This window comes from Hyaena hyaena, unplaced genomic scaffold (genome assembly GCF_003009895.1).
Source record: "Hyaena hyaena isolate Hyena2069 unplaced genomic scaffold, ASM300989v1 scaffold_156, whole genome shotgun sequence".
NCBI classification, from domain to species: Eukaryota; Metazoa; Chordata; class Mammalia; order Carnivora; family Hyaenidae; genus Hyaena; species Hyaena hyaena.
This window is the reverse complement of record NW_024080788.1, coordinates 2,044,949-2,063,682: the sequence shown is the minus strand read 5'-3', so window position 1 is coordinate 2,063,682 and position 18,734 is coordinate 2,044,949. Positions and strand designations below refer to the sequence as shown.

The 18,734-nt window shown below is 38.7% G+C and overlaps 1 protein-coding gene across 1 annotated transcript in view; it reads right to left on the bottom strand.

Moving 5' to 3' along the window:
- Nucleotides 1-18,734, bottom strand: part of MCTP1 (multiple C2 and transmembrane domain containing 1) — a 517,686-nt gene that overhangs the window by 85,253 nt on the left and 413,699 nt on the right. Inside the window, exon 18 of the mRNA XM_039239406.1 lies at nt 8,936-9,055. Within this exon, the coding sequence (XP_039095337.1) occupies nt 8,936-9,055 (120 nt within the window). The remainder of the gene's footprint in view (nt 1-8,935; nt 9,056-18,734) is intronic.

The window sequence follows — 18,734 nt, the reverse complement described above, 5'->3', positions numbered from 1 at the left end:
GTCACCCTCTGTCTGCCCCTCCCTCACTCATGTGCACAGTAGCGCCCTCGCTCTCTCTCTCAACAATAAACATTAAAAGGGGTGCCTAGTGGCTCAGTTGGTAAGCATCCAACTTCAGTTCAGGTAATTATCTCATGGTTCGTGGGTTCAAGCCCCGCATCAGGTTCTGTGCTGACAGCTCAGAGCCTGGAGCCTGCTTCAGATTCTTGTCTCCCTCTCTCTCTGCCCCCTCCCCCCCCGCACCGTTCACTCTCTCTCTCTCTCTCTCAACAATAAATAAACATTACAAAAATTTTGAACAAAACATTAGATAATTTTGACCTGTAAAGAGATTCAACTAAAATATTTATCCATTCATCAAACATTTTTTGAGCCACTACTATACTGCTGTGTCTGAGACATCTTGCTCTGTGCTGAGAATAAATCACAAATGCAAGATTCAATGAGAACGGTTTTAGGCTGGTGAGAAAGACCCACAGTGAGGTGACTATTACAATATAGTGAGACAAATATGGAATCTCAGAGAGGTCACTTCGCTTATCCTTTTGATATGGGTTGGGAGGGGTACGCTGGTGGTTGGGGGCAAGAGTGAGAGTGAAGTCAGGGATGGTTTTCCAGAGAAAATGATAAAAATGCAAGGTGGTTACCCAGGGACATATACATAAAATATTAAAATCTTACTGGGTGGCAAATTAGCATTAACAACTGAAAATACTCAAAATGTACATAGACTTTGATCCAGAAATTCTCCTACGAGGATCGTCTCAAAGGTTTGGTTAGACTTTTATTTACAACATTATTTGAGATGAAAAAATATTTGAAACATTTCTAAAATGAGTGTTTAAGAAAAAAAGTATTCAAATGGTGAAGACTACACAATCACTAATAATCATGTGGTCTTCCAGTGGTTTCAGGGAGATTTCTGGATACGCTGGTGATGTTAAAAGTAGGTGGACTGGAGTGCCTGGTGGCTCAATCCATTAAGCATCCAACTTGGTTCTGGCTGGGGTCGTGATCGTGGGTCATGATGTCATGGCTTCATGGGTTCGAGTCCTACTTTGGGCTCTGCATTAACAACATGGAGCCTGCTTGGGATTCTCTCCCTCCTCTCTGTTTCTCTATCTGCCCCTCCCCTGTCCGGGTGTATGCACATTCTCTCTCTCTCAAAATGAATATTTAAGAAATATGTAAAAATAAGTATACTAACTGTGCACTTAACATGATCCAATTTTTGTAACAATCAATGACATAAATATATTATTTTTAAGGAAAGAGGAGAAGGCATAAAGAATATGTGTCACTATTTGGGAAACCACAAATACACTCTGTTCCAGGTATCACTGCTCTCAAAGCAGCTACTACACTGGCCACATTCCATTCTCATCTCCTACATCCACCATCCCTCAAGCTCCCTTTTTCCCTAACGTGGGAAGCAGCCAAGGAGCAGCATGGAACCACCATGTATCACACTTGGACCTCAAGCCCTTCACATGTGGCTCCTTCGGCAAGCACTTCAAGAGCTCCAGCCACCTGTTATGTAGTCACACCAAAAACTATGCCAGGGGTGTTTGGCTGCACTTATGGCCCCCAGAAGTGCATATGGCTTCCAGAACAACTTGGGGCTGACACAACACATGTGCTTCCATAAAACTTGAGACCTGGTCTGTGCTGCCCCTCCCTGGGTCACCATGTGTGTTTCACACAAATTCACTGGCTCTGTAGAGGTTACTGGCTTATCCTGGGCTTCAGTTTCCCCATCTGCATGATGAGAAAGGCATCATTCCATTCTTCCTTGCTTCATGCTATGCTAAACGGACCAAGATGCTGCCCTCTGGGGGCTTGCTGAATGGGCCCCTGTGGAATGAGAGGAGAGGAGAACAGAATGCTGGCCTGGGAGCCAGTTAGAACCGTGTCCTGGTCTAGCCTTAATGTGGGAGCCTTTGCAAGCAGCAAAATCTTGGTTTCCTGCACTCCCAAGTGAGGAACCATTGTTTTATGGGTAAAAGAGATGACAAAAGAGCAGGGGCACTGTCTGGTTCCTTTTTTTAACTCCCTCTTCCATCCAGTACCATCACCTTTTGTTCAATAAACATCCTGCATTTGGAAACGAAAACAACACACATACAAACAAACAATTCTGTTGGAATTCAGGGGAGATAGAGCTGAAGCTGTGGCTGAATGGTGCCTGCCCATGAGGGGATCTTCTATGCCACTCCTGAAGGTGTTAGAGAAAGATGAAAGCAGCCAGAAAAATCAGATTTTATCTCAGAAGGGCTTGAAGTAAGAATTCAAGGTGTAGTTAGTTTAGAATAAAGTTGCCAGATAAACACAGAACATCTAGTTACATTGGAATTTCAGATAAATAATGAATATTATTTAGGATATCTCTGCGTGTCTCAAATTCCAATTTAACTGGGCATCTGTATATCTACTGGCTAAATCTGGCAATCTTAAATTGGGGGTGAATCCAGAGAGCTTTAGGGGCTGGAGTTTGAGAGAAATCTGCAGGGTAGGGGCCTTGTCATCTACTGATAAAAGGGATAAGAGCATGGTGAGGTGGGGGACATTTGAGCAGTGTGGAAAAATTGTGGAAATCTGTTGGTCAATGTCCAGAGCCTGATGAGGTGATGATCACTGATGTCTAGGGACACCAATCTGTCCAGCGACTGATTATGTGGCACTGCTCAGCAGTTGCTGAACAGCTTTGAGGGCAGTCATAGGGCATAAACTTTTCTACTGACATCTGATTGGCTGTTGGTTTCTACTTTTTTTTTAATTTATGTTAGTGACTGTGTTCGGAAACTAAAGGTCTGGTTCTTTTCATGGTCCTTCTCAGATTTTTGCAAGCTGGTGACCTTCTGAAAAAATTGAGAAAATTGCTGTTGAAATAAGCAGGAAGAAGAAAAAAGTGATCATCCATTTTTAGATGTGTTTACAGGCTGTATGACTCAGTGCTGCTTCTGTTAAGAGCAAGTATGTGGTCTTTTTTGGTACTGAGATGCAAACAGAGGAGGCTTGTGGTCTATGCTACTTTTGTGAATGATAAAGTATTGAAGTAGAGAAGGTCTAACTGTACATTCAATGTGCTTTGCGTATGGAGTCCTCTCTTCTCAGCTCTACTTTGGTCAGCCTCTTTAGATTCTGTTAGAAATATTTCACTTGTTCAATATTCTACTTATTCATATATTACACCATGAACTTCTTTGCACCTGGCCGAGAAAATGACAAATGTATTTGATTTATAGGAACTCAGTTCAAACAAGCAAATGCTTCTTTGCTGGCTTATATTTGGTGGACCATCCCAAGTTGTCCAACCACTGCCATTTCTAGCAACAAAGACAATTCTCTCCTCTTAAGTTTTATTTCTATAAATAAGTGCTCTGGGACTAATGGGAACAGATCCAACAAGAAATAATACTATGATTCTACAGGAGAAAAGCAGAATTGAGGGGCTTTTCCATTTGAGGAAGCTAACAAAACATTTCAGCATTTACTGAAGTATTTTAGCAAGGAAGAATTTGGCTCAATTTGTGTCACAGTCAGATCATGAATCAGAGAATGATTTCATTGATTTACCCTACTCTTCAGTCTTTTAATGCCTCCATTGATTAGGCAGCTGAGATTGTTATGTGGGAGGAGTATCATGACAGTACAAATGAATGTTCTTTTAAAGTGTAATTTAAAAATGTATCTTGAAGAATTTTTGTATGTCAAGAATATTAAAATGTTAAATATTAAAATATTAGTTCTCAGCATTGGTTTACTCTTCCTACCCATGCTTTCCCAGGGGGATTAAGGATGGTCCTACAGGTCATGACCAGTTTTGAAATCAGTAGGTTCACCTGGGATCAAACAGGGGACCAAACCAATTCATGAGAGGTCACTAGGAACCTCGTAAGAAGGATTTGGGGGATACTTGTAATTCCACATAAGGCTCTGGACACTTAGAAAGTAAGCCCTTAGGAAGGGCATGCCCAAGCATATACCATGGAAATAGCCTGGGATTTCAAAACAGGGTACAGCTAGGTTCACGTGCCACTTACTCAACGGAGTTCATTATTTATCTTCTTCAATTTTGAATTTCCTCATTTGTAAAATGATAATAAAACTATTTATTGTAACGAATTAAAAGAGGGGGGCCTGGGTGGCTCAGTCGGTTAAGCGTCCGACTTCAACTCAGGTCATGATCTCACAGTTCATGGGTTCAAGTCCCGCGTTGGACTCTGTGATAACAGCTAGCTCAGAGTCTGGAGACTGTTTCAGATTCTGTGTTTCCCTCTCTCTCTGACCCTCCCCTGTTCATGCTGTGTCTCTCTCTCAGAAATAAATAAAAAACGTTAAAAATTTTTAAAAGAATTAAAAGAGATGTTGTGTACAAAAAGGCTTAGCAGGATACCTGGTACATAGAAACTGCTTAATAAATAACTGTTCCATTCACTGAAAGGAAGGAGGATGTGGAGGATGGGGGTCAAGTGGGGGAAATGAGGGTTTTCTATCAATCTGTGTGCTTGGAGGTGAAGTTCATGCTGCTGGATTTTCTACTGTATTTTAAAGTTTATTAATTTGAGAGAGATGGAGAGAGAGAGAAAAAGAATGAGAATGAGCAGGGGAGAGACAAAGAGAGAAGGAAAGAGAGAGAACCCCAAGCAGGCTCTGTGCTCTCAGCACAGAGTCCAAATTGGGGCTCAAACTCATGAACCGTGAGATCATGACCTGAGCCGAAATTAAGAGTTGGATGTTCAACCAACTGAGTCACTCAGGTGCCCTGCTACTGGCTTTTCTAAAGCTCAAGGGAGAAACGTGGCCTAAAGTTACCTAGGGAGACATGAGATGTATCAAAATATAGTCTCAAGAGTAATAGACTTGACTGGAGGTTAGAGGTAAAAATTTCAGACAGATTGACAGATTCTAATACCCATTCTGCTACTTTCTAACTGATGCCTGTTCTAACTGTGTCCCTTTGGGTAAACTAATAAACCTCTCTGGCTGGTTTCCTGTATGTAAAGTACTAATAATGATACCGGTGTCCTACGAGGTACAAGAGACCACTAATTTGCTTGGCCAACCTGGGTCTTTCCTTTTGGGAGACCTGATTCCCTTCTCTCAAGGAAGGGCTCTCATACCCATGCTTATACCACATGAAAGTGTTCCCCTGCTTGCCATAGAGGAAGAGACCAGATGGCACTTGACTTATGAGGACCCAACCCACTGGCTAGGCTGATATAATCAGCTTTTCTCTCCTGGGGGCCACATGAAGGACATGAAGAAAGAATGTGGCTAACATGGTACCCAGGGTGTAGTGAGTATTCAGTAGTGTTTATGCCTCAAGTAAAGGCAATTTCCTGGCATCTGCTCTTTAACTTATAGAATTTCAGTATACAGTATAATGTGAGTAGTTGGGACAAGCCTAATGGGCACTGCAGGGGGGACTCTTCCTCAGGGTTTGGAGTGACAGCTCAAACCAAGTCAAGTATGGCATTCCTGACTTTACAAACAGGTTTTGGGTTGGTTTGTTTGTTTTTCTTCTGGAAAAGCCTAACAATTCTCATGCCAGAAATTTTAATGTCATGGTCTGAGTGTAGGTAGATTCAGATGTAGGACAGCTTATTTTTAACAAGTCCAACTGGGAAACAGCAGAGGTGAAATACCATTTCTAACCACGCCTCTTTCTCATATGCACCTCTGAGCCTACAGCATGAGCCTCAGCAAAGCCTCCTTACCCTGTCCTCAAAGGGCTCAGCTCATTAAATGCAGCAAAACTTACTCGGCAAGGATTACATCTCATTTTTCTCATTAAACTAGAACAGGCACCATGGTAGAGAAAAGACAGGGGGTTTTTGCACCTACAATCTTAAGCATCCAAGAAAGGAAATGGTCTCCTTAATAAACAGTAAACACACAAAGAAATCCTTTCCTATGTTAGTATTAAACTCAACTATCAACCCATATGGTGAAGACAGAATTTTTACCCATCTATGTACTCTTCATCTTTCACAGTATTTATTTGCTTTTTTTTCAACTTCTTATGTCATGGAAACGTTACTTCCTTTTTTTCTCTTGCATACAAAGCTCAAGGTCAGTTTGATTTGTTTTCTTTTACAATTTCCATCCTGATTAAATTTTCTCAGCTGAATGTACAAAGGATGTTTTTTTCCTGACAGAAAATTTGCCTGCCCACCCACCCTCCTTCCTTCCTTCTCTCTCTCTCGCAAAACAGAAAGTCTTCTGGAATCACATAGTGGTGTGATTAATGTACTTCAGAGATCACCTAAAGTTTTCACACATGCTGAAAAATGGTGCGTGGTTTTGGGGATAGCAATAAGCACTCGGCAAAATACCTTCCTCCAGAGCTATTCACTATGTGGTAGAGTCAATTAGGCACAGCACGGCAGGCCCTACAAACACTTTCCCTTGATTTACGTGTGTGTGTGTGTGTGTGTGTGTGTGTGTGTGTATGAACATATACGTATATGTACAGAAGTATGTGTGTATGTGTATGCATGCGCACATAACCTGTAAGCAGCAAGGTGTAATTCAGGTTTGTTTTCAAAAAGAGCAATGAGTACAAATGCACAGCCAAGTATGACAGAGACATATAATTAGACTGATTGGATTTAAAAATTATATAAGGTCTCAATTGAGCCACTGAGTAAAAACTGAATGAAATGGTATGACTGCTGCTCTGGTGTCTAGGAAGAATGGAGTATGTGGATCGTGTGTTTGGGGCAAATAAAAAGCAGTTAGTGAGAGTTATGGAGTGTAGCTGGCATTTCATGAGATTTTAAGGAATAAAATGTTGTCTGTGGCTAAAGGGGGAACTCCATTAGAGATAAGCCTAAAATGAAATATTTGGTAAATACAATATTGGAATTATATTTTGGGGAAAAAGGGCAGTAAAGAAATTCACATAGTATGTAACTTTTCAGTAGTGGTAAAAATTCTTAGAGAACTGTAAGCACAAGAGGATGCATGGCATACAACTATTTCCCCTGTAAAAGTGGACCTTTCCCAGCCAAGGCAAGTATATTATGGAGGAGATAACAAGCAAACTTTACAGTTACAGAATTTTTCACTAAGAATACTCAAGCCAATGACTAAATATTGAAGATAAGCCCCCTCATAGGATTAAGAAGCTGGAACTAAATTACCAGTTTTTCCTATTTGCAAATAATCTTATTTGCAAATTTGTCTCAAGGCAACTGAATGAAAAATAGATATTCTTCTCTCTCAACAATCTTCCTGAAATAAATTTGACAAAAAAGCAATTGTCTGAGCAAGTCCCATTTCTTAAAGAAAACATCCTGGATTAATTGATAAAAGTACCTATTAGTCCTCATAACACCAATGCTGATGGCATTTGGGGCTTGTCTCTCAGTGTGCAATTTAAATACATATCCATAAAATCCTTGCCAATAATAACTTCTCATCTGTTAATACTGCCTAACCATTAAAATCTCTATTAACAATCTCATGTTTGGTTTGCTAAACCTTACAAAAAATGTTTTCAACACTTAAAACTTGCAAAAACACTTTCTAGAGAAAGTGGCAAGTACAAAGATGAACAAAGACACAAAGACACCCCCCCCCATATACAACCATGTCAGAGAAACAAATATATTCAAATTAAACAGGAAAATAAACATGGTGTGCTGTTGGCAACTTTGCCATGTACTTGATGGCTGTGCCTCAGGGTTCTTCTTTTACTTTGATGATAAAGAAAAGTATCCTTAAGAAGTAGGTTCTGCTTGTGTTACCATTTGAAGTGTGTTTTGCTTGAATTATTTAACAGGGAAGTTGTTTTAGGTCACAGGTATGTCTGTGCAACCATTATGATGCTATTATAATAAAGTATGATATACTATTATGCAACTGATGATCAAATAACTTTGGTTCCTATACCATTATGGACATGGTAGACGGCAACCACTCCTGATTGGAAATCCAATGTAGATCCTTAACAGTCCAAAACCCAAATAAAATGAAAAGCAAAACGAAAACAAAAACAACTGTGTAATCTGGTGAAGACAAATAGCTGGCAACCAAATAGATTCCCACATTAGACAAACTTTTAAATTCTTCTCAGTAACTATCTATAAAGTTACCTAATTGCAAATATCCTAATTGGAAAAGACACCTCCCTCTCATTCATTTATATATCAGAAAGCTTTTGGAAGGTGTATGTTCACTAAGGGTATAGTGACTGAGATCATCTAAGCGGAATGAAAGTTGGCGGAACAACAGATATGATAATAATTTGGCTAGCTTTCGCTTCTCAGTCTAGAACTCTTTCTGAGAGAGATGACGGTCTCACAGACTCTAAAATCTTTCAAAAATGCCAGAGAGGGCAGGTGGCTTCAGTATAATTTTCCCTGGGTTAAAAGAAACCTCTTTATCCTTGAGCTGGTAATCCTAATACAGCCCTGACACGAAGAAAGATATTTGCTGTTGTTCAGTGAATGTTCATTGAATTAAGGTACCTTATGCACTTTTCCAGGCCAACAACCATCAATCTTTCCTTCCTTCCAATGACAGACTACAGAGAACTGTCTTAAGTAAAATACATTCGGTTGGTCTGATCATAAATAATTTCAGGATATTATGTCTAAATTCAAGATTAAGACATAAAAGCAAGTAAGGAGAGCAAAAGAAGTACTCGTTTGAAATAACCCATTTATAATTAAAAATCATAGCTCATTCTTTGGTGGAGCTCTTGATTTTAGTTCCTACCCAGATGAGTCATGTTAGAAATAGGTGAATATTTTTTAATTCTGTTACGACCAAAGAATTGTTAGTTTTGAACTGATTAAAACGTTCATCCAAACTTGAGTATTTATAAACAGAATTTCTAGTTTGTAAAAATAAATCAACGTTGACCTTGTCAGAGGAACTCGGAATAAGAACAAAACCACATACAAATAAGAAAGTAGAAACTTACTGTATCACGTTGCCTGTTATCTTTCCCTGATATTATCAAGAAGTAGTTCCATGTCAATAGTAACAACAAAACCAGTGGTATCATGTAGAGCTCAAAGTTCCAGACAACAAAGAGAAAGAGCTGGAGGAAAAGGAGAGAAAAAAAGATGAGTCAACTCTGACTTTCATTAAATGGACTCTCTTATCCATACTCCACTTCAAAACCATAAAACTAAATGCTTCAGAATGGAAAGATTTATCCTGAAAACAGAGACTTGAGAACAAGTTAGGCATTTTTCTAAAAGCACAACTGACCCCTGGAAAGTTACTGTTAAGATTTTTACTTTGTTTCATTTCTATGAAGGACAACTGAGATCATTCCACTGTCAACAAGGCAATTTTAATTTTTCTCCTCTAGTGAAATTATTGTTAGGTTGGACAAAATAAAGTTAAAAAAAAAAAAAGACTGTCAAATGAGCTTCACTACATTGTTCGACACAGCCTCTATCTACCTTAATGATAAAGGATGAATCACTATTTAATATCACGGACTTTTTAAAAAATCTCACAATGCAATACGCATAATAGGCAGATGAAAATACCAAGTCTGCACCAGAAAGCCAAAGATCTCACATTATGAATAAAAGCACCGCTACCAAGAAGTAAAAAAAAAAAAAAAAAAAAAAGAAAGGTTAGCTTAACATTTAGTATTACCATAGAAATCAAACAGCTATTAAAAAAACAGAGTAACTTTGTGAAGGGAAAATTTTAAATGTCTATGTCTATTAAGTTTTTAAAGCTACGGGCTCTCTCTATAAATTATTTTTGTAATTGTAAGACAAATCTTTGATTAAGAACTTACCTAGCCTGGCAAGAGCAGCCATTTGAAGAGCATCAGCATTGCAAAAAAACAGCACTGTGTACCAAATGTGATTCTCCCTATCTACCTCCCCCTATCCTCACCCCCAACTCTTATAATTCTGAAGAGATCATCTGAATTCTCTGGGTCTGTGTCTCTGGCTGACAAAAAAGGCAACAGTAAGTCAGATGATTCAATGAAGGGAGTGAAGAGCTGGATTCCATTCCTAATGCTGACTAGTCCCATAACTTTTGGCACCACATGCATCCTCCTTTCCGTGTCTGCCCCTATAAAATGGGGGTGATAAGAGTATCCACCTGAGAGCTGTGACAATTACATTGTTGAAACATGGTTAAGAAGTTAACACATTATTTGGTATCCAAAAAGTGCTGAAAAACCATTTGTATTATTGTGTAAATGTTTATCAATACCTTCCGAAACTCAGAAAGTTAACTATGGTCAATTAAGGTCCTCAGGTAATACTTATTCTGTTACTGAGAACTGTAAAGTCATCTGCCTGCTAAGATTTAGTGAAATCATAGTATAAGTGGAAATTTGAGCCAGCTGGCCGGGGGAACACAGACATCTTGGATTCCACAGGCCAGAAGGGCTAGAAGCAATGCTCTGAGAACATTCATGTCAAACATGGCAGCGTGGACCATTTGCAGCCTTCTTAATAAACCTCAGGCAAGCCTACAGCTAATTAAGATGGCAGAGAAAATGAACCTGTGTGGAGTGGTAGAGAAACCTGTTTTTAATGTTTCTTTACTTATTTTGAGAAAAGTGAGAAAAAGAGAGCAAGAGTGGGGGAGGGGCAGAGAGGGAGGGAGAGAGATTCTCAACCAGGCTCTGCACTGTCAGCAAAGAGCCCCTCATAGGGCTCAATCCCACAAACCTGGAGATCATGATCTGAGCACAAATCAAGAGTTGGATGCTTAACAGACTGAGCCATGCAGGTGCCCCAAAGTGTTTTCATTTCTAAACCCAGGACTATAGACTTGATAACCTTTAACATCCCTTTCCTAGTATTTATAATTACTTCATGACATTACTCTGCCATCTATTTTTTATGTGACAGATGCTGAAAATTATATATTTTACTGAATTATTGGATATTTATAACCCACACCAATAAATAATGATTTAGCAACCCAAGAAATGTATTTTGGACAGAATTACATGGTAACTATAGATTCAAGTTCCTGAATTAAAAAAAAAAACTCAAATATATCAATGCATGAGACAGAAGACTTATCTTTTCCTTTATGAGAAAAGTAGAAGGATCTCCAGAAAAAGAAAATATTTCTATTTAATTTTTGAAACTTATGCAATATATGTAAAGATGATACAAATTATAATTGATGGTTTTGATTGTTCCATTAAAATGTTTTCAAAAGATAATTCTTTATTCAGGAAATGAATTAAAACAAATTTGATAGACATGAACACATGTAAAAGGGAAAATTATTTTTGGCTAAGATCTATATTAATTCTTTACACATTTATTTGTAAAATTTAGGCTGTTACTAGAAAATATGCTCTTTAAGGATAAGGACTTTTTGTTCACTGTTCTATCCCCAGAGCACAGAACAGTGCTTAGGCATAGGTGGTATTCAATAAATATATATTTGCTGAATTAATGAATAAATGCGGACTAGGTTCCCAAGTCTTTTAACAGAAGTCTACTTAATTGTTTAGTAAAAGTACTATACAGCCACTATATAGCATCAAGTAGCCTCATGTAGTATTCAGAATTACAATCTGGCACCTGGGGAGCACCTGGGTGGCTCAGTCAGTTAAGCATCTGACTTCCACTCAGGTCATGATCTCACAGTTTGTGGGTTTGAGCCCCGTGTTGAGCTCTGTGCTGACAGCTCAGAGCCTGGAGCCTGCTTCAGATTCTGTGTCTCCCTCTCTTTCTGCCCCTCCCCTGCTTGTACTCTATCTTTCAAAAGTAAATAAATGTTAAAATTTTTTTTTAAAAAATTACAACCTGGGATGCCACTAACCAATTTCTCCCTTGAGGCACATAAAGATTTTCTATCCATTCTGGCTATGCAGTCATAAACATTATGGTCTGACCATCATTTTTCCTTTTGGACCTTCCTATGTGTCTGCCTCCTCTGAGGACATTCAATTGACTTGTTGTGTTTTGGCCTCATGGATGGGACTCAGATGATTCCACCATTAACAGCACCAATTGTAATTACTTTAAATCCATTAAGTGTATATATTCCATCTGGTAATGTCCACTCACTGGTGTTAGAGTTCTGATGTCACCCAGAATAAAGTTATGTGGGATGTCTATGTCTTAGTGTTAGCTAAAGGACAGGTATTGCATAGAATAAGCTTTCTAGATGATACCAAGTAATCAAGACACCTATCATACCTTTTTATTCTCTAGATTCAATGTTACTAGTTACTTAAAGCACTAGTCACAGGCTTTGGTTTTTGGGCACATCTCCATTGTGGGCATAGTCCTCTCACCACATCCAAATCCATACAGCAATAGCTTTCTTAAAACACAGCACTCAGGGGGTGACTGGGTGGGTCAGTCAGTTAAATATCCGACTTCAGCCCAGGTCATGATCTCTCACAATTTGCGAATTTCAGCCTCGCATCAGGCTCTCAACTCTCAGCATAAAGTCAGCTTCGGATCCTCTGTCTCCCTCTCTCTCCCTCAAAATTAAATAAATATTAAAAAAATACAGTACTCAGAACTGTACATGTCTAATTAATACCTATGGTATTTATATGCCCTACCAACATGGGCACCAGCACACAGGATGGGGAAAGATACAGAAGAGATAAAAAAAAAAAATAGAATTGCATTAGCTTCATGGATACTGGCAGTAGAAAAATAACCTTCGCAATTTTGTGTTCCTTAAGAATCTAATAGTTGGGGGGCATCTGGGTGGCTCAGTTGATTGAGCATCCGACTTCAGCTCAGGTCATGATCTCCTGGTTTGTGAGTTCCAGCCCCGCACTGGGCTCTGCGCTGACAGCTGCGGAGCCTGCTTTGGATGCTGGGTCTCCCCCTCTCTCTGTCCTTTCCATGCTCATGCTCTATCTCTCAATAATAAACATTAATTTTTTTAAAAAAAGAATCTAATAGTTGGATAACTAGGTAAAGAACCTCTGCTGTTGACAATATCTTTTTGTTAAAAAATAACATGGGGGGTCTGAATAAACTCTACATATAAAAGCATTATTTTTTTCTTAATATCTAACTGGAGGTTTCAAAAGGTCAAAGATAAAAAGAACATAAAGCAGATTAACAATAAAAGGTAGTTATTGAATATTTACTATGTGCTATGAAATAGTTAATGTTCAAACATATAACATGGTTTATGGGTTCAGACTGCTAGGAATCACTAAGAAAAAAAGCAACCAGTCACTATAATATTAGTGATGATTATAATACTTGTTAGCCAGAGAAGAGCCTCTAATTAAGAAAGCCCTCAGGGGAGGAAAAGTGCCTTTTAGCTTCCTGTTTCCACACTCAAGCTTCCTCTCCCTGAGGCCTACCTGCACTGAGAGTGGCCCTCTCCTCTTTTCCTCCTAAAAGCCAAGAGAACACTCAAGCCCAGGTCCTCAATGTGCTACCAGGGCAGTACAAGAAAGATGGCTCAGGGAACCCCCAGGGAAGCCAAGACAATACAGGATCTATCCTTGGTCCTGACTCCACTTATTCCTAAGTTGGAGAGAAAAACGTCAGATATCATTAACAGGCCAAAATGGGATGGAAAAAGAAATCAAGGAATTTAAAAAATCCCTGACACACTCACAGAATATAAATACAAACCATAAAAGTCCTAGCATTTATCCTGACCCCTACTTCCAGAACCCAAACTGAATCTGGTCCAACTGGTCACTCATTAATCATCACTAAATAAATGGGAGTTGTTTTAAGCTACTAATTATGGAGTGGTTTATTATATAGCAAAAGCTAACTGATAAACATTCTTTTTTCTAAGGAGACAATGGTGTATAATAAATAAGGTGTGGACCAGAAGACTGAAGAAGTGGTTTTAGTTCCATTTCTACTATTTGATCACAGGACCTTGAGCAAATCAGTTATTCTCTTTATTTGATTCCATTATTTGTAAAATGGAGATTGTAACACCTGCCTATTTCACAGGTTGGCTGTGGGGAACAACTCATGTAATGTATGAGAAAACACTTTATCACAAAGTACTCAAAAGTACAAGTTTTATCAATTTACTGCCTTTCTTATTTAAAATTGATTCTGAAAAGTTAAAAGGCCTTATAGACTAAAAATCCTCCAAGAATAGTCAAAATCATAATTCCCCTTGAGCAGTTATAGCCAATGGGGGATGTTTCTTAGAGGGATTTGTGTGTGAAAGGTATTTGCTGGAAGGAAATCATAAGTGTTAAACAGAGGTCTTGTAGTTAAAGTTTTTGCTAATAGTTGAAACAAGAGAAAGCCAGGTCTTTACAAAACTCATTATTTCTAGTAAATTGCATTAGCATGCATTGCAGATTTTGTGAACTCTAGACTCAAAACAATCAGGTGTTTGAATGTTAACCATTTTTAACAATCTCATGCCCCTTGATATAAAAGCATCTTGTTCTCAACTAGCAGTTTTGTGAATGTCAATTCCGGTCCCTAATTTTTTTGCTTTAAATCCAAATACCTTTTACCTTAATCAATGTTATCTTGCCTATGATATTAGCATCAACATCACAGAGTGCAATTACTTGGTGTCTATTTGGGCTAGGCTTTCTTTTTGTTTATTTATTTTTAATTTGGGCCAGACTTTAAAAGGAACTTAAATTTTAATCATAAATATTCAGAATGTTTTTTTTGAAAATCTCTAACTCATGTAAATAATATATTATCAATTGTGTCTTATATCACATTACATAAAATGAACTTCAGGGAAAAAGTCCTGAGAGGTAGGCTGAGAAGGCAGAAAATATTGTGTTATTTTGCCAATAGGTAAACTGAGGCTCAAGTTTGAGACTTGTCTAGGGACACCTGCTACCGAGACACAGAGCCAGGCCTTCTGACCCCCAATCCAGTGTGCTGTGTTTCCACAAATGCTCCAGTGCCTCTAAGGTAAAGGATTTTATTGAATATTGATGCTCTAAAGTTGTCACTTATTTATGGACTGATCATTTAACTTGCAGACTTTCTATATGTCTATTCCTTTCCTTCCTCTTCCCCTGGGATAACTACTTCGTATTAGTGCAAAGAAATGGAATACCACTTCTTAGGTGTTCTGGTTTAAGGTTTCAAATGGCAGAGAGGGCAAAAACTAATGGTCAAAATGAAGTTTGTGGAGCCAATTTCATTCTTCCCCTTTCTATCTTGCATGGTTCTGAATCATTAAGAGGTGGCTACCAGATTCCTATTAAGTGGGGTTTTCTTCTATCCAAAATGTTTAGAAGAGGTTAGCGAAGTGGCCATAAGGCCAGAGATTGAAAAAATGAATGAGTCAATTACATTTTTACAGATTATAAAAAGCATTCCTTTTTCACGTGAAGGTTAAACAAACAAACACATAACAACAAAACTCCTTTTACTCAGAAGCTAACTTAAGGTGGGCTAAGGCTTTTCACTCATATTTAAACAAAGCAAGTTAGACAAAGTAGTGGGAATGATTCAAAATATTAAGATTTTAGAGCAACACCATTTCTTAGGAGGTATAAGACATGCAGGATTTTTCTTTCTTTGAGCTTGGGATCTTGAGAGTCCCAGGCAGGACAGGGCCATTCACATCATCCTATCAATTGATGCTCTCATTGAAGTGCACTGGAAGATGCCTGCATTCAATGATCATTCAGTGCAACACATGACAGTTCCCTGGGGGAGCACACTTCAAAAAAATCATTTAAGTTGGAATATTGAATATCCTATTCTTTTGCAAACTACAGTATATTTTAAAAAGAAATCTCATCCAAAATGATTAACACTTCCTACTGTTCAGGAAAAAAGCCTGCCCTTTCAGACTAACAGCTGTGGATCATTAGCTCTCCAGTGATGAGATGTGTTTGATGAGTATTTTTCTTTCTAATTAAGAGATGAGATTCTCTATTTGACTGTCTCTTCAGAAAGAAGTGAAGAAAAAATCCTCTGCCTACACGGAAAGGCCCTCTCCTACAAAACAATTAATTATTTCACGGCCCTTTTAGAAAATCCTTTTCCTCCCTAATTTCAATTCATTTTTTTTTTCTTAAACTTAACACATTTACACTCAGGCCTTCACAGTATTAACCCATTTTTCACCCAGTATTCTCTCTCTGATGTTTTTCTGTTTGTTTTATCCTTCAATAATAACTATTTTAGGAAAAACAAAATGAGGAAATGTATCAAAAGTACATATATGCTTACCCTAACAGAAAGCATCTGGTGTGGGAATAATCTTAGAGAGAGGCCCCAAATTAGAAAAATGATAAATACCTACCATTTGCCTGTTGAGAAACTGGGCAGTACAGTGCTTTAAAACAAACCAAGCCACCACCACCAACTCTTAAGGTGCTTAGCAGTATACAAAACACTGCTTCTGGTAATTAATCCTCAAAAAGAAACTATTTCACCTCTACCAATAAGACTGGCCTTCAGGAAGAAAGGGAATGTAAAGTGACACCTAAAAATTAACAGCTTTTCTTTTGGAAAAAGCCATCAGTGAAGTTATAAAATTCTTGAGTTAAAAAAATATGATTTAAGAGTACAGTAAGAAACAAATGAAGAAACTCTTCACAAATTTGTCCCGTCAAATGCTTCTTTAAATCCTTTTAGGTGCAGGGTGAGAAAGGAAGGAAGGAAGAATCATGAGCTTTCAAAAATTGGGGTACTGTGCTGCCACATCTATCTCTCATGGTGTATTTGGAAATATGTGCGGATAGTTTTCATTGTCACAGCGGGGTGGGAATGGGGAAATACTGGCATTTCCTGGGTGAGGCCAGGGGTGTGAAACACCCTGAACTACATCGAAAAGTCCTGCCCTGTCCCAAATGTTCCCAGCATGCCTGAGAAACATGGCCACTTCTCTCACATAGACAATAGACCATTCCAGTCTATGGCCCTACCACTCTGAATGCGCCCGATCTCGTCTGATCTCGGAAGCTAAGCAGGGTCAGGCCTGGTTACTACTTGGATGGGAGACACCAGACCATTCCCAGCTCAGCAGAGAAGAAATAGTACGCTTATAAAAAAATGTATACAGAAGAAGTATAGATAGATTTCCTAGATCATGGCAAGAATTCTGACTTAAGGACTTAGGGTGAGGCGGTAGCATAGAAAAAAAATTGCACTCAGTCGTTAGCATTTGCTCTTGTTTCTCTCTCATCATCGATTAACGTTTAACATTTCTGAAAAAAATATGGCTAAAGAAGAACTGGAGGTTAACCCACTCTGCCCATTTATTCTCCCTTGGATTAAGTCAGACTCCGCACATCATCAGTCTTCAGAACTTCATCTTCTGGGAAGGGGGTGGTTTTGCCTTGATTTAAATAGCCAGATGGCATCACCACCTGCTGTAAGGTCTTTATTTCTAGTTGGTTCCACTAAAGCCTTTTGTTCCGCCTCCAATGAAACGAGAAGATAGGCAAAATGAATTCGATTAATTCCCAGCGTAGTGATACTTTTCCAAGGTGATTTTCAAGTAGGAGATGTTGCTCTTTTGAAGAGAGGTTTTGTTTTGTTTAGACTGTTTTCTAAAATAAACAGCAGGGAAATGGCGACAACCTTAGACCCACTGGATTGCTCCAACTTGTGCTGTTTCCTGAGGTCGTGCCACAATGATACAAGGAGCGTTATCATGTTCAAAAGAGCCTCATACAGGGGCGCCTGGGTGGCTTAGTCGGTTAAGCGTCCGACTTTCGCTTAGGTCATGATCTCGCGGTTCGTGGGTTCGAGCCCCGCGTCGGGCTCTGTGCTGACTGCTCAGAGCCTGGAGCCTGTTTCAGAGTCTGTGACTCCCTCTCTCTCTGACCCTCCCTGCTCACGCTGTCTCTCTCTCTCTCTCCTAGAAATAAAAAAAAAAAAAAAAAAAAAAAGAGCCTCATACAGATGCTCATATACAATGGCTTCTCTTCCCTTCTCTCAGCTAGAATGAGAATTGAGATGGCTCCCTCTACTGCTTTCTTTGTGAGTAGTTTCAACCAGAAACCAAACTGCCAAAACTACTGGTTTATTGTGTTTTATTGTGCTTAGGTGTGCTTGTGTGTGCGTGTGCATGTATGTGTGTGTTTTGCAGGTGTAGAGCAAAAGAAATCAAGCATTCTACTAAATGATCCCCTATATGGACTTGGCAAAATATGCCAAGAGAACCAACCATCTATCTCTTTTCTGGTGACAAGAGGAATATATGGTTAGGGGTAGGAAAAAAAAAAAAAAGGAAATTGGTTAGTGTGTTAGTAAAGCTTTGAATTGAATGTATATTATATACCATAACTTAGGTAATTATTTGCTAATAGGTTGAAAAGTTATTGTTTATTCAGATTTACTTAGACAAATATAGTCTAAATACAGTATAAATACAGATCAGTATGTTCTAATTCTTTACTGTGTGAAATTATACACTGGGTTTTGAAGTTGCTTCCTGAGACTTAAAGTCCACAATCTTAGTACACCCAAACCTTTTTGAAAAGTGTAGCTTGACTCCATCTATTAACCACAGGTGACAACTAGATAGAACCCATTTGAAGATGTCTTACATATGACTCACAGAAACAGCGACCGAAGGACATCCACAACAAAATGGACGAAAACAACCTCAAAGATGGTGCTATCAACTAATCATAGCATAATGCACACTACTTTCCTTGATGGAGATATTATATCAATAGAACCTGCCAGCCAGGAGACCTGGGAAGTTATTTATTTATTTAGATTTCTTTTTCTGTTTCAGCTTACAACTTGTACTGATATTTCATGTCATTTTTATCAAAGTCAGAGATGAAAGGCTCTGGCTTTGCTTTGAGAACACTGACA